We start from the raw sequence: 19,211 nt of genomic DNA on the forward strand, positions 1-19,211 counted from the left end.
GAGTTAATAACCGCTGATTTTCTAATATATTGTACGCCCAAAGCAGCACGGGTTCAGCTCTACCCACCGCCTACTACATTACGTTATTTCTAATATGAAATCCGCTTACTCAGAGCTTTTTCGTGTTAAACAAATCCTGTGATTTTGTTACAGTATAATCCCGGTAGTCTTCCGGCTCACGTGTCTCAGCACATTAAAATAAATCGCAGGAGTTTCCGGAATCGTCGTCAGCTGCCGCGCGCGCTACAGACCCTCAAGTACTGGGGGAAGAGTACGGGAAGTCCACACATCGCCTTCTCGGCTTCCGTAGCTCGCACAGGTAAGTAAGCAATACAGTACAGTATTACTGTTCTTTAGAACCGTAGCGCACTTTACCGCTTTACAAATTAGCGAACTGAACGATTCCTTGAAGCGCGTTGGGCGACTCGATGTACGAGAAGGAACAAATTGGAAGTTGTGTAAAACGATTCCCGTTGTGTGGTTTATTTTGTTAACATTTCTATCCCTAAAACACATTTTTTCGATGATCAACACGAGGCGTGTCTGGCATTTATTTCCCGATCACATAACTCGGCTCTGGTGACGCCAATCTGTGATGTCGTCAACTTCGAGTCCGCAATACATCCAAGGTCTGGATTCGGACCTGGGTTGGCGTCGAACCAAAAATCCACAAATTGCATCTTCCGCCCACCTCCCATATCCAGAGGCTTTCTTTGTATCCTCAGTAAGACAGCTTTCAAGCCATAATGAAAAAAAAAATTGGGAAGACGACGAAGCTGAAGTTAGCTACTTTTTTTCGTTCTTCCCTAAATGCAGCTGTGTTTTGCCAGTGTAGCCTGTAGATGGCGGTGCATACCAATTCTTGAACATCCATCAATACATCCAACTTCCAAATCCGTTAATTCATTTAGAAAATGGATGGATGGATTACTTACGTACACAAGAGAGGCTGACGTTTGTTATTTATTCACACACAGTTAAAAACTCTCAGAGTGAAATTGGTAATGTAGGATGTATATATACTAGTAATCGTGTACTTTTATACCTATATGTTGGCATTCTGAGATGCTGCAAAACGGAAAAGCAATCCATAGCAATGTAGCTATAAACTGATGATTCATTCGGTGCGAGGCATTCAGCAACTCAAGAGGTGTCCTATCATTTTTAAAATCCGTGACCCTGTAGTTAGGATATAGCGGGCTGGATAATGGATGGATGTCTTCTTTTAAAGGCTTCTTTTGACAACAAAAAAAATTGATAATTTTTACTAATGGTGCCGTTACAAAAACATCTATTTGTGTGCCGGTGTTCTAGAACAGGTGTTTTAACGAAACATCCTACCCATCGAAATGATCTACTCACTGATACTACGCATGCGCAGACCAAAATGATGCATATACAATAAATCGAGAAATGTTAACATTTCCATAAATTTCATAGGCGATTTCTAAATACAACATTTTAAATGATGACATGGTATAACGTTATAAGTTTAATGTTACGACTTACAATAAACGGATGGGTGTAACATATACGGTGTATATACCATTCATGCCAAGTAATCTGTTGCTTTTGTTGACATAGTGTGTAATAAATAAACTGTTAATTTAATGTGCTAATTAGAACTTGTTTATTTTGCTTTTTTAAGCTATGGAAAAAAAGTGGGAAGAAATTTTTAACTACGGTAGGATACTTCGACAAAGTAGGACAAATCGTCAGAACACCGGTCCCAAGGTCCGGGATAAATGTTTCCATTTGAACCTAAAACCCAGGGGCTTCGCTAGTTTTAGCACTCGGTAGGGGCATAGTCAACCCGGATATTGTCGTTAATCGGGTGGTTTCCAGAGGTGAAAGAGCAGGGACGAGGTTCGCCCGTGAACTTTTCACAGGTTCGTCCATGCAAGTAAGAACGCGGCACGGGAAGAAGTGATGCCTGGATGCCAAAGTCCATTGGACTCCCTATGGATCGGTGGGTGCGGGGTGTTGTGGCTCTTAGAAATCAGGGTCTAAAACCCCGGAAGCTCCTGATCCCCACCACGAAGCCATTGATAGTAACTTCCAAAACAACACCCGTCGCCTTTTCTGGTACTTCACATATAAGACATTTTATAGGCACCTGTCCTTCAAATCAAATCGAATCGCTGAGCAGTAAGTCCATCTGGGTGAGCCCGCACCTTGGGTTCTAAAGCGAGGACCTCTTCGTCAGGTCACATAAGGTGTTGCGCACCCGTGATGTCGTCAACTTCTGATTCGGCCTTAGGGATTGGCCAAACGGAAGTTCAAGTGCGGTTTTAGTTATCACTTTGTGTACTTCGGTTATTTCAAGTTTATCTGAGTTCAAACTGAATTCCACCAGTTCAGAAACGAAATGGCAGAGCCTTGGTAGCAGCAATTTATTGAACGTTTGTCCAAAAACACGAGGTTTGTTTAACTTGCAAAGACTGACTTCAGGTAAATAGAAGGGCAGACTTGCCTGTTTTCTTGTCTAAATCGCTCCTGAGTCCATTATGTTGTTGTGCTTCATTTCAAGGAGAATGCGTTTATACGGCATGCATGGTTAATAAAGTGGATTACAGAGTGTAGTTTAGTTATGCTGCTTTTATTATTCGAGCCTCTTTCGTAGCATTAAGGAGTTAAAACATTTACGCATGGCGTAACATTCAGGTTCGCTCGGAGACAACGTTAACGAATATGGAAGTTGGTGCATTTTGCATTTTTAGTTACTTCAAAGAATCAGTTGACACATTTTTGTTTATTGAACATTTTTGTAACCATAGATCATTCAAAAATAACCGGGGTAATAGAAAACAATTCCATGAGTTCATGGCCGGATTAAGACGAAATTGGGTCTGATGCTGCAGCGCAAAAAAGTCCTATTTTTTTCGGCAGTGATGCATGTGCATTCGACACTCGCCGTACATGCGCACTCAGACCGACCAAGGAGCCTTTATTGCTTGCAACGAAACCAGCCAGCCTTTACTGAACATGAATAATAATAACGACGTAGTATCATAACAACTTGAAATTAACATTAGACAATGTAACATCAATATTCAATAGCAATTGTCTGAAAAGTGCACTTAATGCAGAAAACCTAACAATGAAATGCACAAAATTTCGCAATTCTCTTACGAAACATAGTAAGAAAAAAATGAATTTGCAGAGATATTGGGTCAAAGTGACTCAGTTCAGGCTCTTGACTGTAAAAATGTGTCCACAATTTAAATTTCATAAAAGACCAGAATCCCATCGAGGATTTTAAAAATTCTACACATCCATGCTGTGTCCGCGGGCTGGCTTTTAGTTTTACCTTTACAGATAACCATTTAAATAGCCATCGATTTTTACTGTACAGCTAACTTTCAAGGAGAAAAATTTTCTACGTGGCACTTACCGAACAATAATAAAGTAGCAAGAATCCCCAAGATATTGCAAAAAATGCAGCTAAATTACTAAGTAAACTGTTTAACGTAAAATTGATAGCATTAACTTGAAATCTTCAGTTAGCGATAAACACAACGACGGTATAGTTACGTTACAGCGTAAAGAACAATAGTAACTGTATAATAAGTAACGTAGTGTATAGGCATCCGAAATTCGGACTCCAAATTTCATTCTATGAATTATTTTGAGGTTAATATAGCAAAGGAAAACTGTTCAGCTTCCGGAAACTTCTTATCTTTTTTCATCTGGGCCTATTTCAGGAATGGGCCCTAATGCTGCAGCATCAGTAGCACCCACCTTAATCCCGCCCTGCATGCATTAGTAGACTGCTTTAAATACCTGCCTTTAACAGCCATTGTCTAACCTGCTTAGTCCAGAACAGGGTTGCCAGGGTCACCTAGAGCCTATCCCAGCTGGGAGCAAGACAGGAACAAACCATGGACAGGGCGCCAGTCCATCGTAAGGTGAACACACAACCACTCACTAGGGTCAATTTAGGATCGCCAATCCATCTAACCTGCATGTCTTTGGACTGTGGGTGGAACCCTGAGCACCCGGAGGAAACCCACACAGACACGGGGAGAACATGCAAACTCCATGCAGGGAGGGCCCGGGACTGCCTTTTAAAAAGCACTTTAGAAATTTAATGTATGTAGTTAAAAAAAATAAATAAAAAAATAAGCTTATGGTGGCTCGATAGTTTTCATACACAGAAGATTCCAATTCTAGTGATGTAATATGGATTGATGTGCTGATTATAGTTGTGGAAGATCTGCAGGTATTTCTGTTTTTATATATAGTGGCACAGTGGTAGTGCTGCTGCCTTGCGGTAAGGAGACCAGGGTTTGCATCCCAGGTTCTCCCTGCATGGAGTTTGTATGTTCTCCTCGTATTTATGTGGGTTTCCTCTGGGTGCTCTGGTTTCCCTCCACATGCAGGTTAGGTGTATTGGCAGTATTAAATTGTCTGTAGTGTGTGTTTGGAGAGTGTAGGTGTGTGTGTGTGTGTTTTCACCCTGCTATGAACTGGTTCCCTGTCCGGGGTCTATTCCTGCCTTGCTGCCTGTGTTGGCTGGGATAGGCTCCAGCACCCCTGCGGCCCTGTTCAGGACTAAGCAGGTTAAAATAATGCTAACGTTATTAGTAAACAAACAGTCTTAAACAATCATTATACAGACATGCTCATAAGTTTACATACCTTGGCAGAATTTGTGAAATATTGGCCATTGTTTGGAAAATATAAGTAATCATACAGAAACCATTCCTTTTAATTAGGGAATGTGCTCAGGTGAAGCAATTTATTATCACATAATTGCGTGTTCCCTTTTTAAATCATAATAACTGAAATTCCCCAAATGGGTACGATCAAACGTTTACTAACCCCTGAATGTTGGGACTGGTAATATGCGTACAGGTTCAAATTAAGGGAGAGTGTCCAAACCCGTAACCTCCTTGTCTGTGTATAAATAGTCCATTCAAATTTATGCAGAGCTGCACTGACTTTGCTGGATACCAAACCATGGCGAAAGCAAAAGAAGTATCAAAGGACCTGCAAGAAAAGGTTATTGAATTATATAAATCAGGAAATGGATATAAAGAGATATCCAGAGATCTGAAAATGCTTGTCAGTTGTGTCCAGACTCTGATAAAATGGAAAGTTAGGGTTTCTGTTGTTGCCAAGCCACGGTCAGTTAGACCAACCGAGATTTCAGGCATAACTGCCAGGAACGTTTGTCGAGATGCTAAGAAAAACCCATAAGCCACTTCAGCTGAGACACAGGCTTCTCTGCAAACAAGTGGTGTTGCTGTTTCAAGATGCACAATAAGGAGGTACTCGAACAAAAATGGGCTGCATGGTCGAGTTGTTTTAAAGAGAAAAAAAAAAAAATCCCACTTACGATATGCCAAACAGCATCTGGACAAGCCTCAAATCCTTTGGAGCAAAGTCCTTTGGAGGGATGAGACCAAAATTGAACTTTATGGTCACAAATATAAATGCTATGTTTGGGGAGGATGCATCAAGGCCCATAGCAAAAAGTACTTCATCCCTACTGTCAAGCATGGAGGTGGATCTCATGTTCTGGGGGAGTGTGAGCAAAAACGGCACAGGTAACGTAATAAAAACTGATGCCAAGATGCATGCAGCACGTTACCAAAGAATATTGGAGGACAACGTGCATTCATTAGTCTGGATCTTGGATCTATCAACATGACAATGATCCAAAACACAAGGCCACGTTGACCCTTCAGTGGCTGCAGAGGTCTCCTGACCTCAGTTTCATTGAGTCACTTTGGGGAGACCTCAAATATGCGGTTTGTGCAAGGCCACCCAAGAATTTACAGGACCTGCAGGCTTTATGCCAAGAGGAATAGGCAGCTCTACCATCTGAGAAAATTGAGGGCATCATCCAAAATGATTTCGTAAGACTGCATGCCGTATTTGATGCTAAAGGGGGCAAATACACAATATTAAGAACTAAGGATATGCAAACTTTTGAACAGAGACCATCTTATTACTATGTTTTGTTAAACGGTTGTGCTATTCTGTGATGCCTTACAGTTTACCTCTTTGAGGGCTGAATATTTTTTTCCAAAAAACTTTTTTTCTGAAAAGCACATAAAGCAATTGTTTCACACATAAATCAACATAAAACATCCGTTGCTGTGGCTTCTGTCGGTGCCTGTTCGCTGTTTCTGGCGACTGCGCGGGGACGGCAGTAGGAATGTGCGGCAGGGTGGCTGCTTGGCTGTCTTCACGCGGTGGTGGCAATTGCACTGCGACACAATCTGGTTTGTACCGCTTGTCATTGTAAGTGGTGCTCCTCCCAGGTGAACGTTGCCATAGGCGCATCAGCTACACGAACGCGTTCAGCATCATGATCAGCCAGGGCGTGATCAGCTAATGCCAGCACCTCACTTTAATTTTGGATCTCCAAATCAATTAAATCCCATAAGTCAGAATCTGATTCAGTGATAATAAGCAAAATGTCATCCACGATGCTTTGCGCATCTGCTTTAGTCTCTCGCCCGATGTCGATCCTCTTAATCTTCTTTTCCTTTAACTTTAAAGGCTAATCTCTTTTAATCTTTCCTCATAACTCATCCCCTGTAGCCTTGGAATCAGCCTAGTCGCTCTTCTCTGGACTTTCTCTAGTGCTGCTGTGTCCTTTTTGTAGACCAAAACTGCCCCCAGTACTCCAGATGAGGCCTCACCAGTATGTTCTAAAGCTTGAGCAGAACCTTCTTGGACTTGCACTTCACAAATTGAGGTGCTATATAACCTGACTTTCTGTTCGCCTCATGGCTTCATACTGTTGGTGCTAAGCTTTGACCCTACCATCCGTGTGAGATTCGTCAGACCAGTCTTCTCTTTTCTGTCTTAAACTGTGCAGTTTTGGTGATCCTGTGTGCCTGTTGCAGCCTCAGCTTTGTGTTCCTGGCTGACAGAAGTGGATCCCAATGGGTTTTTGCGGCCCACCAGCCTCAAGGTTTCGATGTGCTGTGCGCTTTGAGATGCTTTTCTTCTCACCACAGATGTACAGAGCAGCTATCTGAATTACCAGCTCAAAGCAGTCTGGTCATTCCCCTCTGAACCCTCTAATCAACAAGGCATTTATGGCAGCAGAACTGCCGCTTACTTGGTGCTTTTTATTTTTTTGTTTGTCATACCATTCTGAGTAAACTCAAGAGACTGCTGTGTGTAAAAATCACTGGAGATCAGCAGTTGCAGAAATACTCAGCCCAGCCCTGACCTGTATCTGCAGGATTTTTATGTATTGCAGTGCCGCCACATGATTGGCTAATATTAGATAATTGCACGGATAAGCAGGTGTACAGGTGTTCCTAATCATTTGATCGATAAGTGTTAGTTGACCCCATGATTGTTGATGTCTGCTTGTTACTTTTTAATGATTTTTTTTTTAATGCTTTACTCTGTGTGACCTCTTCCTTTAACGATAGCTTTCTCTGGGTTGCTGCCAGGCATTTGATCTTGTTTAAAACAAACATTTGGTAAACTCTTGCTTGTTTTGTTGCTGATGTCAGGGTCTGGGCTAAAGGGCAGCGCTCACACCATGCAGACTGTTAATGCAGAAAGTAGTCTTGAGGAGCTGAAGTGACAGGAGAGGCAAGAATGACGGAAAATAGGAATAATTGCAGTCGTTGTGGTAAAATGGTAAGTTGCTTTGTGCTTTTTATTGAATGGCAGCAGGGGTGGCACCGTAGCATGTCATCTCCTCTTCAGTTCCGCTTTTCTAGATGAGGGTTGCAACGCACAGCAGCGTATTCCATATTACCGTCCTGCTAGGAAGCAACGGGCCACTTCTGACTTTGATTCAAGATCAGTAGATTCCTCCTGATTTTAGTTTGACATTTAATTGAGTGAGGCCATGCATGCAGCTCGTGTTTAGTGTCACTTTTGTCTTTGATTTACAGCATTGTTCATGAAGCTTGTAGTATTGGAAAATTATTTAAAAAGACAAATTCTATATGGGCTGTATGTCGGTGCAGGCAATGGGTAGCAGAGGTGCCTCGTGGGACTCGTGTCCTAGTTTTGAATTTTGCACTCACTTCTTATCTATATAGAGCTTGCATGTTCTCCCACCTGGCTTTCCTCCAGTGTTCCTCCCAACACTCTAAATACAATGTCTTCCATTATGTTTGTGGCACAGACACATTTTTCTTTTGAGTTTAATCACGTCTGAATTGTCTGAGTTGTAATTTTAAAGTGCACATTGCAGACTTTACTTTAAGGGGATTTGCATACATTTCACTCGCACCATGTAGATTCTACAACACTTCTTATGCATTGTGCCCCCCATATCAGGGAACCATAATATTTGGGAGAATTATCATCACAGGTGTTTGTGATTTCTCCGGTGGGTTTCATTCCTTCATAAGATACCTCGGCTTGCTTCTAATCTTTGTGGATGGTACAATACAATTTATTTTTTATAACCCAAAATCACACAAGAAGTGCATCAATTGACTTTAACAAGCCCTGCCTTTTGACAGACCTCCAGCTTTGACTGTCAAAGAAGACAAGGAAAAACTCCCAAAAAACCTTTTGTAGGGGAGAAAATGGAAGGCACCTTGAGAAAGGCAGTTCAAAGAGAGACCCCTTCCAGTTCGGTGATGTCCAAAACAAGGGGGTGAATACAACACAATACACAGAACAGAACACAAGTAATCCTCAATACAATATAACAGTGCAATAGAAATATGACAAGTACAGAGCAGAATTCAACAGCAGATGATATCACATAATACAATTTGGGTCCTCCCTCGCGTGGAGTTTGCATGTTCTCCCGTGTCGCGTGGGTTCCTCCGGCGCTTTGTTAGTCTGTAGTTGCCAACATGAGGGTAAGAGCTTTCCTAATAAAAGTCAAGGAAGCCATTGTGAGGGTGAAAAAGGAGAATCAAACCATCATAAACATTGGTAGCACATTAGAATGACCAAAATCAAGTGTCTAGAAGAATCAAGAAGAAGAAGAAGAAAGAACACACTGGTGGGCTAAGTAATCACAAAGGGACTGGTAGGCCAAGGAAGACCTTCACTGCTGATGACGGAAGAATCCTCACTATGGTCAAGAGAAAGCCCCCAGTGCCTGTGTGACAGATCAGAAACAATCTTCCGGGGGCAGATGTGGATGTGTCAGACGACTATCAGCAGAAGACTTCATGAACAGAAATACAGAGGTCACGCTGAAAGATGTTAACCACAAAAACAGGATGGCCAGATGACAGTTTGAGAAAAAAAGAACTTCAAAGAGTCTGTGGAATTCTGGGAAAGGAACAGACAAGACAAAGATGAACCTGCAAAAGAGTGATGGTGAGAACAAAGTGTGGAGATGAAAAGGAACTGCCAGAGATCCAAAGCAGACCACCTCATCTGTTAAACATGGAGGTGCTGGGGGTGTTATGGCTTGGGCGTGTATGGCTGCCACAGGTCCTGGCACACTTCTCTTCATTGATGATGGCAGTGGCACAATGAATTCTGAGGAGTGTCGAAACATCTGATGTGCTCAAGTTCTAGTAAATGCCTCCAAACTCATTGGACGGTGCTGAGCCAAACATTCTGCTGAGGCAACACAGGAGTTTATTAAAGCTGAAAAATTTGAAATTCTTGAATGTCCAAGCCAGTCACCCAAATTAAATCCGACTGAGCCGGCCTTCCATATGCTGAAGAGAAAACTTAAGGGGACAAGCCCCCAAAACAAGAAGGTGGCTGCATCAGAGGCTTGGAGAGCGTCACAACAGAAGATCCTCAGCACCTGGTGATGTTTGTGATATGAGACAAAGTCCTAAATATGATGGCTTTAATTGACCTGCCAATGTTGTGTCCAAACATTATGGTGCCTGGAAATGGGGGTAAGGTGTAGCAAAAGTGCTGTCATTTCTACAAAATGTAACCAAAATGTATGCAAGTACCCCTAAAAGAAAATCTGCAATGTGCACTTTAATCACAATGTTTGATTTGTAATTTTTAAACTTTTGAGCAGATGGGCAAATCAAGGAAAAAATCTTTGTCCCAAACATTATGCAGGTCATAATAAATGCTGGTTCGGCGGATTAAGGATTCTAAATCGGCCGTGTGTGAGGGAGACTTGTGATGGACTGGCCAGTTCTGCCAGGATATGCTTAGTTCCCCTGCACCTTTTAATTGCATTAATTTGGTTTTGGCAATGTTATCTGATTTTAACCAAAAAACATTCACTCTTCTGCTGCTTCAGGCTGCTGGAGGACATTGTGAAGCTCTACTTCTGATCTCAATTTGCTTTCTTGTTCCTTTCATTACAGAGTTTCCTGAGGAGTCAGACCACAGTTTTCATCCTTCTCGTGGTTGTATCTCTTAATGTCAGGTAGGTGTTGTAAGTCTGCATTTTTAAAATACTGTACTTTCTAGGCTTCTTATCTTGCGACTTTGATGGTGTAGATACTGAAGAATGCAGGGAACTTCAGCCTTGTGTCATATACAATGTGTTTTGTCATGGTTGGGTCCAAGGGTGATCCTCTTTTCCCCTCTATACTCTTTATCATGTAGACCCTACCAGAATCTCATACTCTTACCACACTGTCTGGATTGACCTCAATACTCCCCCACCCACATTAAAACTTTACAGGTGCCGGTCATAAAATTAGAATATCATGACAAAGTTGATTTATTTCAGTAATTCCATTCAAAAAGTGAAACTTGTATATTCGATTCATTCATTACACACAGACTGATGTATTTCAAATGTTTATTTCTTTTAATTTTGATGATTATAACTGACAACTAATGAAAGTCCCAAATTCAGTATCTCGGAAAATTAGAATATTGTGAAAAGGTTCAATATTGAAGACACCTGGTGCCACACTCTAATCAGCTAATTAACTCAAAAGCCTTTAAATGGTCTCTCAGTCGAGTTCTGTAGGCTACACAATCATGGGGAAGACTGCTGACTTGACAGTTGTCCAAAAGATGACCATTGACACCTTGCACAAGGAGGGCAAGACACAAAAGGTCATTGCTAAAGAGGCTGGCTGTTCACAGAGCTCTGTGTCCAAGCACATTAATAGAGAGGCGAAGGGAAGGACAAGATGTGGTAGAAAAAAGTGTACAAGCAATAGGGATAACCGTACCCTGGAGAGGATTGTGAAACAAAACTGTGGGGGAGATTCACAAAGAGTGGACTGCAGCTGGAGTCAGTGCTTCAAGAACCACCACGCACAGACGTATGCAAGACATGGGTTTCAGCTGTCGCATTCCTTGTGTAAGCCACTCTTGAACAAGAGACAGCGTCAGAAGCGTCTCGACTGGACTGCTGCTGAGTGGTCCAAAGTTATGTTCTCTGATGAAAGTAAATTTTGCATTTCCTTTGGAAATCAAGGTCCCAGAGTCTGGAGGAAGAGAGGAGAGGCACAGAATCCACGTTGCTTGAGGTCCAGTGTAAAGTTTCCACAGTCAGTGATGGTTTGGGGTGCCATGTCATCTGCTGGTGTTGGTCCATTGTGTTTTCTGAGGTCCAAGGTCAACGCAGCCGTCTACCAGGAAGTTTTAGAGCACTTCATGCTTCCTGCTGCTGACGAACTTTATGGAGATGCAGATTTCATTTTCCAACAGGACCTGGCACCTGCACAAAGTGCCAAAACTACCAGTACCTGGTTTAAGGACCATGATATCCCTGTTCTTGATTGGCCAGCAAACTCGCCTGACCTTAACCCCATAGAAAATCTATGGGGTATTGTGAAGAGGAAGATGCAATACGCCAGACCCAACAATTCAGAAGAGCTGAAGGCCACTATCAGAGCAACATGGGCTCTCATAACACCTGAGCAGTGCCACAGACTGATCGACTCCATGCCACGCCGCATTGCTGCAGTAATCCAGGCCAAAGGAGCCCCAACTAAATATTGAGTGCTGTACATGCTCATACTTTTCATGTTCATACCTTTCAGTTGGCCAACATTTCTAAAAATCCTTTTTTTGCATTGGTCTTAATTGATATTCTAATTTTCTGAGATACTGAATTTAGGACTTTCATTAGTTGTCAGTTATAATCATCAAAATTAAAAGAAATAAACATTTGAAATACATCAGTCTGTGTGTAATGAATGAATCTAATATACAAGTTTCACTTTTTGAATGGAATTACTGAAATAAATCAGCTTTGTCATGATATTCTAATTTTATGACTGGCACCTGTACTTTAAAAGTTTTAACCCCCTGGCAAGTAAGAAAAAGTACTGGAACAGGCAGGATAAAAAGTTACACATTTATTCATGTATTCTAGATCCTAGGCCCAAAATATAAACAAGCAGAATATAACTGTGAGTGTTGTCAAAATAATATTAATATAACCTGGATGCTCATCAGTTCACCTTGCTTAGACTACCAAGTGGCTCTCAGATTTGGTCTTTCAGGATGGAAAATGGCAGAGAGAGTTTTTTCGTTAGCATCTTTATATCCGTTCGGCTTCCTTGATTTTCATCCTGGACCACTGGAATATCCAAGTGCAGGCTGACTCTGCTCCTTTATTCTAGTCCTGTTTGGGAATGACTCCACTACAGCAACAACATTTATTTCTGTAGCACAATTTTGTTTGCAGGACGTAGCTCAAAGTGCTTTACAAAATGTCAAAGAAAAAGTTACAAGAAAAGAAAAAGAAAATTCGATAAGAATAATCTGTCTTCTTATATAATATGCTACTGTGGCTGTCCGTTTGTCTGTCCAGGATTTTAAATCGCCTGTAGCTTCCAAACCATTTGACCTATTGACCTGAAATTTGGTACACATATACTACATGACCTACACTGTCCACTTTCGGGGTGAAGATTGTCCTCCAAGGTCAACGTAGGAAAGTCAAGGTCAAAAATCAAATAACCTGTAGCCTGAAATTTGGTACACATATACTACGCGGAAACTCTGCACTACAGCTTAATATTCAAAGCAAAGAGTTTTGGAATTATTACTCTTTTTATTTTATTGTATAATTAACTCCGGCAGCAGGTGGCTGTGCGGCACATGCGTATGGGCGTTGTTCTCATCACTGCCACCTTCGCCGTCACTTCCCCTACTTCTTCATATGTTAAATCATTCTTGAGGCAGGTTGAAGACTTAAGTGCCAGCTTAACTGAAAAATTAGCAAAAACGTATTAAGTAATTACAACACAAAAACTAACTTAATCAGTTTTAATACGAAAAGATACCGACAAAGGAAGAGAAGAAGCAGGCCGCTAGGGTGGAGAAAAGAAGAGCCGCTCAGGAAGCGGCAAGCGCATCAACCTCTGAGCAAACTAATGATAAACGTACAGAGAAAGAGGATGAAAACTATGAAGAGCACACTCGGCATTTGTGACGGGTTGACGCAGAGCAAAAAAGAATTGCTCGAGCAATTTTTTTTGGTTTTTCTGTATTTTGAACTAACTGTAACCAATTGATGTTTTTCTTAGGCAGTCCAGTTAGGAGTGCATTATAATAATCTAGTTGACTAAAAATAAATGTGTGAGTTAGTTTCTCAGCATCTTGCAATGTTATAAGCTCAGGTCAATTCAGCCCCCATTCCTGCTTATACTTTTTAAAAACAACCCCTTTCCACAGGCCCTTAATCTCATCCTATTCTTTTTCAATCTAGGTTAACTTTGTTGCCATCCTGTTGATGGCCTTTAATCTCAGCACACCTGTATTCCCCCAGGCTAGTTGGCCAGTCAGTTACTGCTTTTTAACCATCCTTTCCTAAAATTATATCAACTTTAGTTACTACCTTTAGTAAGTACAACAATTGGCTTCTAGAGTATTATTTTTTTATGGTAGTATATAGTATTTATAGTATTAAAGTAACAATTTTATCATAATTTTTATTATGTTCTCATTCTCATAGCATAATTTATATACAACATACAGTGGATTCAAAAAGTATTCAGATACTTTTTCACATTTTCTTAAGTTGTAGCTTTATGCTAAAATAATTTAAATTTATTCTTTCCTCATCAAGCAATTCTCTGCACCCCACAATGACAGAGAAAATGGGATTTTAGAAAGCTTAGCACTTTTATTAAAAATAAAAAAACTGAATAACAGCCTGGAGTCGTCTTCAGTTTGACAGAACAAGTGTATCACACCTGGATATGGGGATTTTCTGCCATTCTTCTCTACAGATCCAACCTGACAGAACTTGGGAATATGGAAACCATTGGTGGACAGCCATTTTCAGGTGATCCGGAGATGTTTGGTTGGATTCAATTCTAGGCTTTGGCTGGGCCACTCAAGGACATCCCCAAAGTTGTCCTTAAGCCACTCCTGTATTTAGGGTCATTCTCCTGTTGGAAGGTGAACCTTCACCCCAGTCATCTGGAGTGGGTTTTCATTTAGGATATTTCTGTACTTTGCTCCATTCAGTTTTCACTTAATCCTGTGGTCCCCCAGTACCTGCAACTGATAAACTACCCCACAGCATGATGTTGGCACCACGATGCTTCACTGTTGGAATGGTATTGCACAGATGATGAGTGTTGCTTGGTTTTCTCCCATTGTGATCCTTAGAATTGAGGCCGAACAGTTAAATCTTTGTTTCATCAAACCACAGAATCTTGTTTCTCATAATCTGAGAGTCCTTTAGGTGCCTTACTGCGAACACCAAGTAGGATTTCATGTGGTGCCTGGCCACTCTGCCATAAACCTGAGATTAATGGAGTGTTTCAGTGGTTATTAGCCTTATGGAGGTTCTTCTCAACTCCACACAAGTTCTCTGGTGCTCAGCTAGAGTGATCATTGAGTTCTTGGTCACCTCTCTTACTCTTCTCCCCTGATTGTTCAGTTTGTCCAGGTAGTCATCTGAGCTAGAAAGGTCGTGGTTCTTCCAAACTAATTTAAGAATTCTGTGGAGGCAATTGAACCTTCAATGCTGTAGAATTATTTGTAGCCTTTCCCAGATCTGTCCCTCAACCAATTTTTGTCCCTAAGATTTGTAGGCAATTTCTTTCTAGGGCTTGGTTTTTGCTCAAATGTGGGATCTTCTCTAGACCGGTGTATGCCTTTCCAAATCAGTCCATTCAACTGAAATGATTATAGGTGGGCTCTAAACAAGGTGTAGAAAACACGTTTTAAGTGATCTGTTGCAGAAGATTGTTTCCTGGAGGTGGGTTGGGTAGTTTGGCTCAGTGATCAGTTGCAGTAAAAGGTTTCCATGGGCAGGAGGGGCATTTATTTGGTACCCCTGCTGGCTTTACCATTGCACACATTTACTGTACATGTAGATGCTGATATGTGATCAGGTGACATTTTTCCTATCAATTTGGTGATTATGCCCACTGTTGGCTCTCACTTCTGTAAGAACTAAATATGAGACAACATGGTCTTCTGTGTTCAAAGCATATTGTTTATTAATGAGAGATCTCTTATCCGTTCCTATAAATTATGGAGAATTTCTTGGGCCCGGCAACTCTGTCACTTGATCCCTGTGGTCACAGTTTACCACACACCACCCGCTCTTAAATTCTCCGGTTTCATCATTTGTGATGTCCTACTCATTGCAGTCCTCTCTGACTGAGTTTATTCCTTTGTGCCTCACTAACGTTTCTCTTTCTCTGTCTTTTGCTTTTCAGCTCAGCTCTGTTGGGAAAGATGAAAACAAATCCCAAAATTCTAGTGGTGGGAGCAGGCGCTGCAGGAGTTGGGGCAGCCACCAAACTGCTCAAGAATGGATTTCATAATGTACAGATTGTAGAGGCAGAACCACACATCGGGGGGCGCATTATAGGCACCAAGTTCGGTAAGCAGTATATGCATGGCTTTTTACAGTTGGTCACAGATGCAGTAAAATTAAAAAGATGTCAATGGCCTTAGTATGGCACACTGGTTAGAGCTTTTATTCCTGGATTGTCATGTTTGGTTCATTAAACTGACCCCGCGGAAGCCTGTGAGTAGGTCTGGCAACTTACTTCCCCCATATCCAGGGCTGGTTCGTGGTATCACCCAATGCTGCCAGGCCATATAAAAGAAAATAAAAATAAATATGAGCAATGACAGCATAAATAAATAAAAAAACTTCCAATAAGAGAATTAACAGTAGAGCACACAGCTCCAGACACTATCCGCATTTAGGATGTGAATGGAACTTGTAAAGTAGCTCCTCCTCAGTCTCTCTGGGCTGATCTTCAAGCAATGATCACATTTCACCGACCGCAGCACAGAGAAGAAGCCATCGTTGGGGTGTGTGCTGTCACTTAGAATTTTCTTTGCCCTGTTTTGACATCGGACATGTCCTGGAGGTTAGAGAGTGCACACCCAGTGATGTATTCAGCTGTCCACACCACTCTCTGCAGAGTCTTGCGGTCCTGCCAAACCACGGGAGTGATACATCCTGTCAGGATACTTGAATGGTGGATGTGTAAAAATTCTTAGTATCTAGGAGGGCAATCTGAAATCCCTAAGGATTGTTGTTGTGCCTTCTTCACCAAGGTGTCAATGTACTTGGACCAGGTCAGGTCCTCTATGATGTGGACATTGGGATATCTGATCCCACCCATCCTCTCCAACTTACTGCTGTTAATACTGAGGGGTTGGTATTGCCTCTGGTGCTTTGCGTTGATAATCGACTCCTCTTTTCTTCCTGGCGTTCAGGCTGTTGTCCAGACACCACTGTGAGAGACTCTCCTCTTCATCCAGATAAGCTGCTCATTATTGTTACAGAGCTGTCCTACTACAGCTGTGTTATCAGCAAACTAGATGTTAACTTGTTGAGTCAAGTGCAGTCAAACAGTCATAGAGGGAGTACAGCAGCAGACTCAGAACACAACCCTGTGGAGACCCTGTATTGAGAGTGGCCACCCACTCAAACTACCTGGGGTCTCCCTACATGTTAAGAAGTCAAAAACCCAGCTACAGAGTAAAATGATCAGACACAGGTCCCTGACCTCGGTAATGATCTTCTTCTTCTTGTAATTCTTGAATATCCTCTCAAAATGCTTCCTTGCTATAGGCATTTGTATGTCTGGATGATAGTCATTCAGATAGTTTTCGTGTGATTTCTTAAGTACTGGGAAAATAGTGACCATCGAAAGAACGTTGGTATGATTGGGTGGATTAAGGAAAGATTTAATATTACTGTGCACCTGAACGTGTGGTATTACTGTCATACCCGAAAATGTCTTGGTGTGCCATCTGGACATGCAGTCTTCTATGATATAGTGGGTCAGTGGATTAGCATTTCAGTGGCCAGTTTTTAAATAAATAAGTTTTCGGCTTGATCTCTGCGGGTGTGCATGCGGTCTGTCTCAATTGTTTTCTGCAGTGCACGACTGAGACGCTGCACCCACTGGGACATATAAGGGGGAGCCGACATGAGAAAAAGAGAGGGGAAAAAAATGATTGAGAAAGAACAGAGCTGTGAGAACGGCATCGGGCGGGAAAAAGGCATGTCAAGCCAGCCAGCAGCCAGTGTGGTGAAAGGCAGTATAGACGTGAGCACTGCGAAGGAGGGAAGGATCGGCCTTTATGGGTGGATCATCCCTACTGAATATTGGAGAGGAGTGGGTGAGATCGAGAAGGAGTTATACCCCAGAGAACCGAGGTACAGCAGAAGAGTGAGAAGGAGGACGGGAGGACAACTGACCTTGAGTGGTCTGGCCGACGCCACTTGAGGCAGCTAAGATGGGGGTCAGAAAGTGAGGACTGCGGAGCTGACCTAGCATTAGATAAGCTGGGGAGACAAAGGGGGTGTTGCGCTGGGCTCGTCTGACAGAGCATGAAGTACCCGATAACTGTTTGTTTGCTCTCGTTTTTAATTCTTATTTTAATCTCACATATTGTTGCCTGTTCTTAAAAAAATGTTTATTGAAGAGAGCACTGCCCTTATTGAGCACTGTTTTGATTTTTTGATTGTTTTTAACAAAAACACTGAAGCATTTTTGCACCAACCTCTTGGTTTGTGTGTTGCGTCCTCATCCACTGGCTCATCCCTTGAGTACATGACCGGAGGTTCAACAGGCTCCCTAGAGCAACTGATGAGTGTGGAGCTGACCTGCACCATCACACCTTCCTGGTCTTCACTTTCCTATAAGCTCTCCTTACATTTTGTGTCAAAGTAAGTGCTGTATCCTGATATCCTGACTGTGCTGTGCTCTTGTCACAGACGTTATGTACCTCTGGCTGGTTTTAGTAGTATTTTAAATCAAAGCACCTGTAAATATTAGTAAGCTCATCTGCCAGACAGGTGTCGCCACTCGCCATGGTCCATTATTGTCCGTAGACCTTGCCACATGTGTCTCACTGCTCAAACTGTGCTTTTACTTTTTTCCCCACCCCATATCTTTTGTTTACCCTTTCTTAGGTTGTACGAGGGCAGTTTTGTAATTGTTCATATTCCCAGAAGCAAGCCCTGAGTATTACACAATGGTGTGTGTGTTTAGTGAATCACAAATATGTTTTATCCACCTATGGTTTCTGATTTGGGAAAGTCTAGATGATGACTTCAGGGAAAAATATCACCAACTAGTTTATTGATAAAGACTGCCACTGCTTCTGTAAGTACATTGATGTCATCATCATAACTGTGTCTGAATAAGTCCCAGTCAGCGACACTCTGCACATCGTGGGGAACATCACTGATTAGTCAGTCGGGTGTGTGACCTCACACTCGACTGGAGCTTCCTGTTTTAGGCTCTGTTCATTTCAGAGCTTTAGGAAAGATGGCGGTATAGTCAGGTTTGCCCAGTGGAGGAAGCGACTGGACTTTACAGCTGTCTTTATATGAAGTACTGCAGCAATCCAGTGTCATTTCCCCAATGAAAGTACATGTAATGTGCTGATAGATTTCTAGCATTACCCTTCTGAGTTTAGTCTTGTTGAAATCCCCACCAACGATGATCCATGTTATCACTCTGGTAAGGATTGAGTGTCTCATACAGTTCTGCCTGAGCAGTTTTGGTGTCTGTTTGAGGTGGAATAAACACAACCATGACAATGACCTATGTAAACTCCTGAGGGTCTGCATTTAATTGTCAGCAGCTCCATTTTGGGCAAGCAGTAGTGTGACAAAAGAGCTACTATCCTACTTTGTCACCAGTTACCACGAGACATACACCTCCACCTTTCAATTTGTCAAACTCCTCTGTTCTGTCCTCACAATAAACAGACAGACATTCAGTAGGATGAACCGCATGACCTAGTATCAAAAGAGTCATCCATGTCTTGGTGAGACAAGAGGAGTTGCAGTCTCGTAAATCATATCACATTTAAGAGAACAGCACTTAAATCAGTTCTTGTGCAGGATTGGTTCCTGCCATACA

General features: G+C 42.0%; 1 protein-coding gene across 1 annotated transcript in view; it reads left to right on the plus strand.

The window, feature by feature from the left end:
• Window positions 1–234: 234 nt before the first annotated feature.
• Window positions 235–19,211, plus strand: part of LOC120542727 (peroxisomal N(1)-acetyl-spermine/spermidine oxidase-like) — an 85,385-nt gene continuing 66,408 nt past the window's right edge. The window contains exons 1-4 of the mRNA XM_039775365.1: window positions 235–319; window positions 7,488–7,617; window positions 10,242–10,303; window positions 15,528–15,694. Coding sequence (XP_039631299.1) covers window positions 7,576–7,617; window positions 10,242–10,303; window positions 15,528–15,694 — 271 coding nt within the window. The 5' untranslated portion in view covers window positions 235–319; window positions 7,488–7,575. The remainder of the gene's footprint in view (window positions 320–7,487; window positions 7,618–10,241; window positions 10,304–15,527; window positions 15,695–19,211) is intronic.

The sequence above is a fragment of the Polypterus senegalus genome, chromosome 13 (assembly GCF_016835505.1).
Source record: "Polypterus senegalus isolate Bchr_013 chromosome 13, ASM1683550v1, whole genome shotgun sequence".
NCBI lineage: Eukaryota > Metazoa > Chordata > Cladistia > Polypteriformes > Polypteridae > Polypterus > Polypterus senegalus.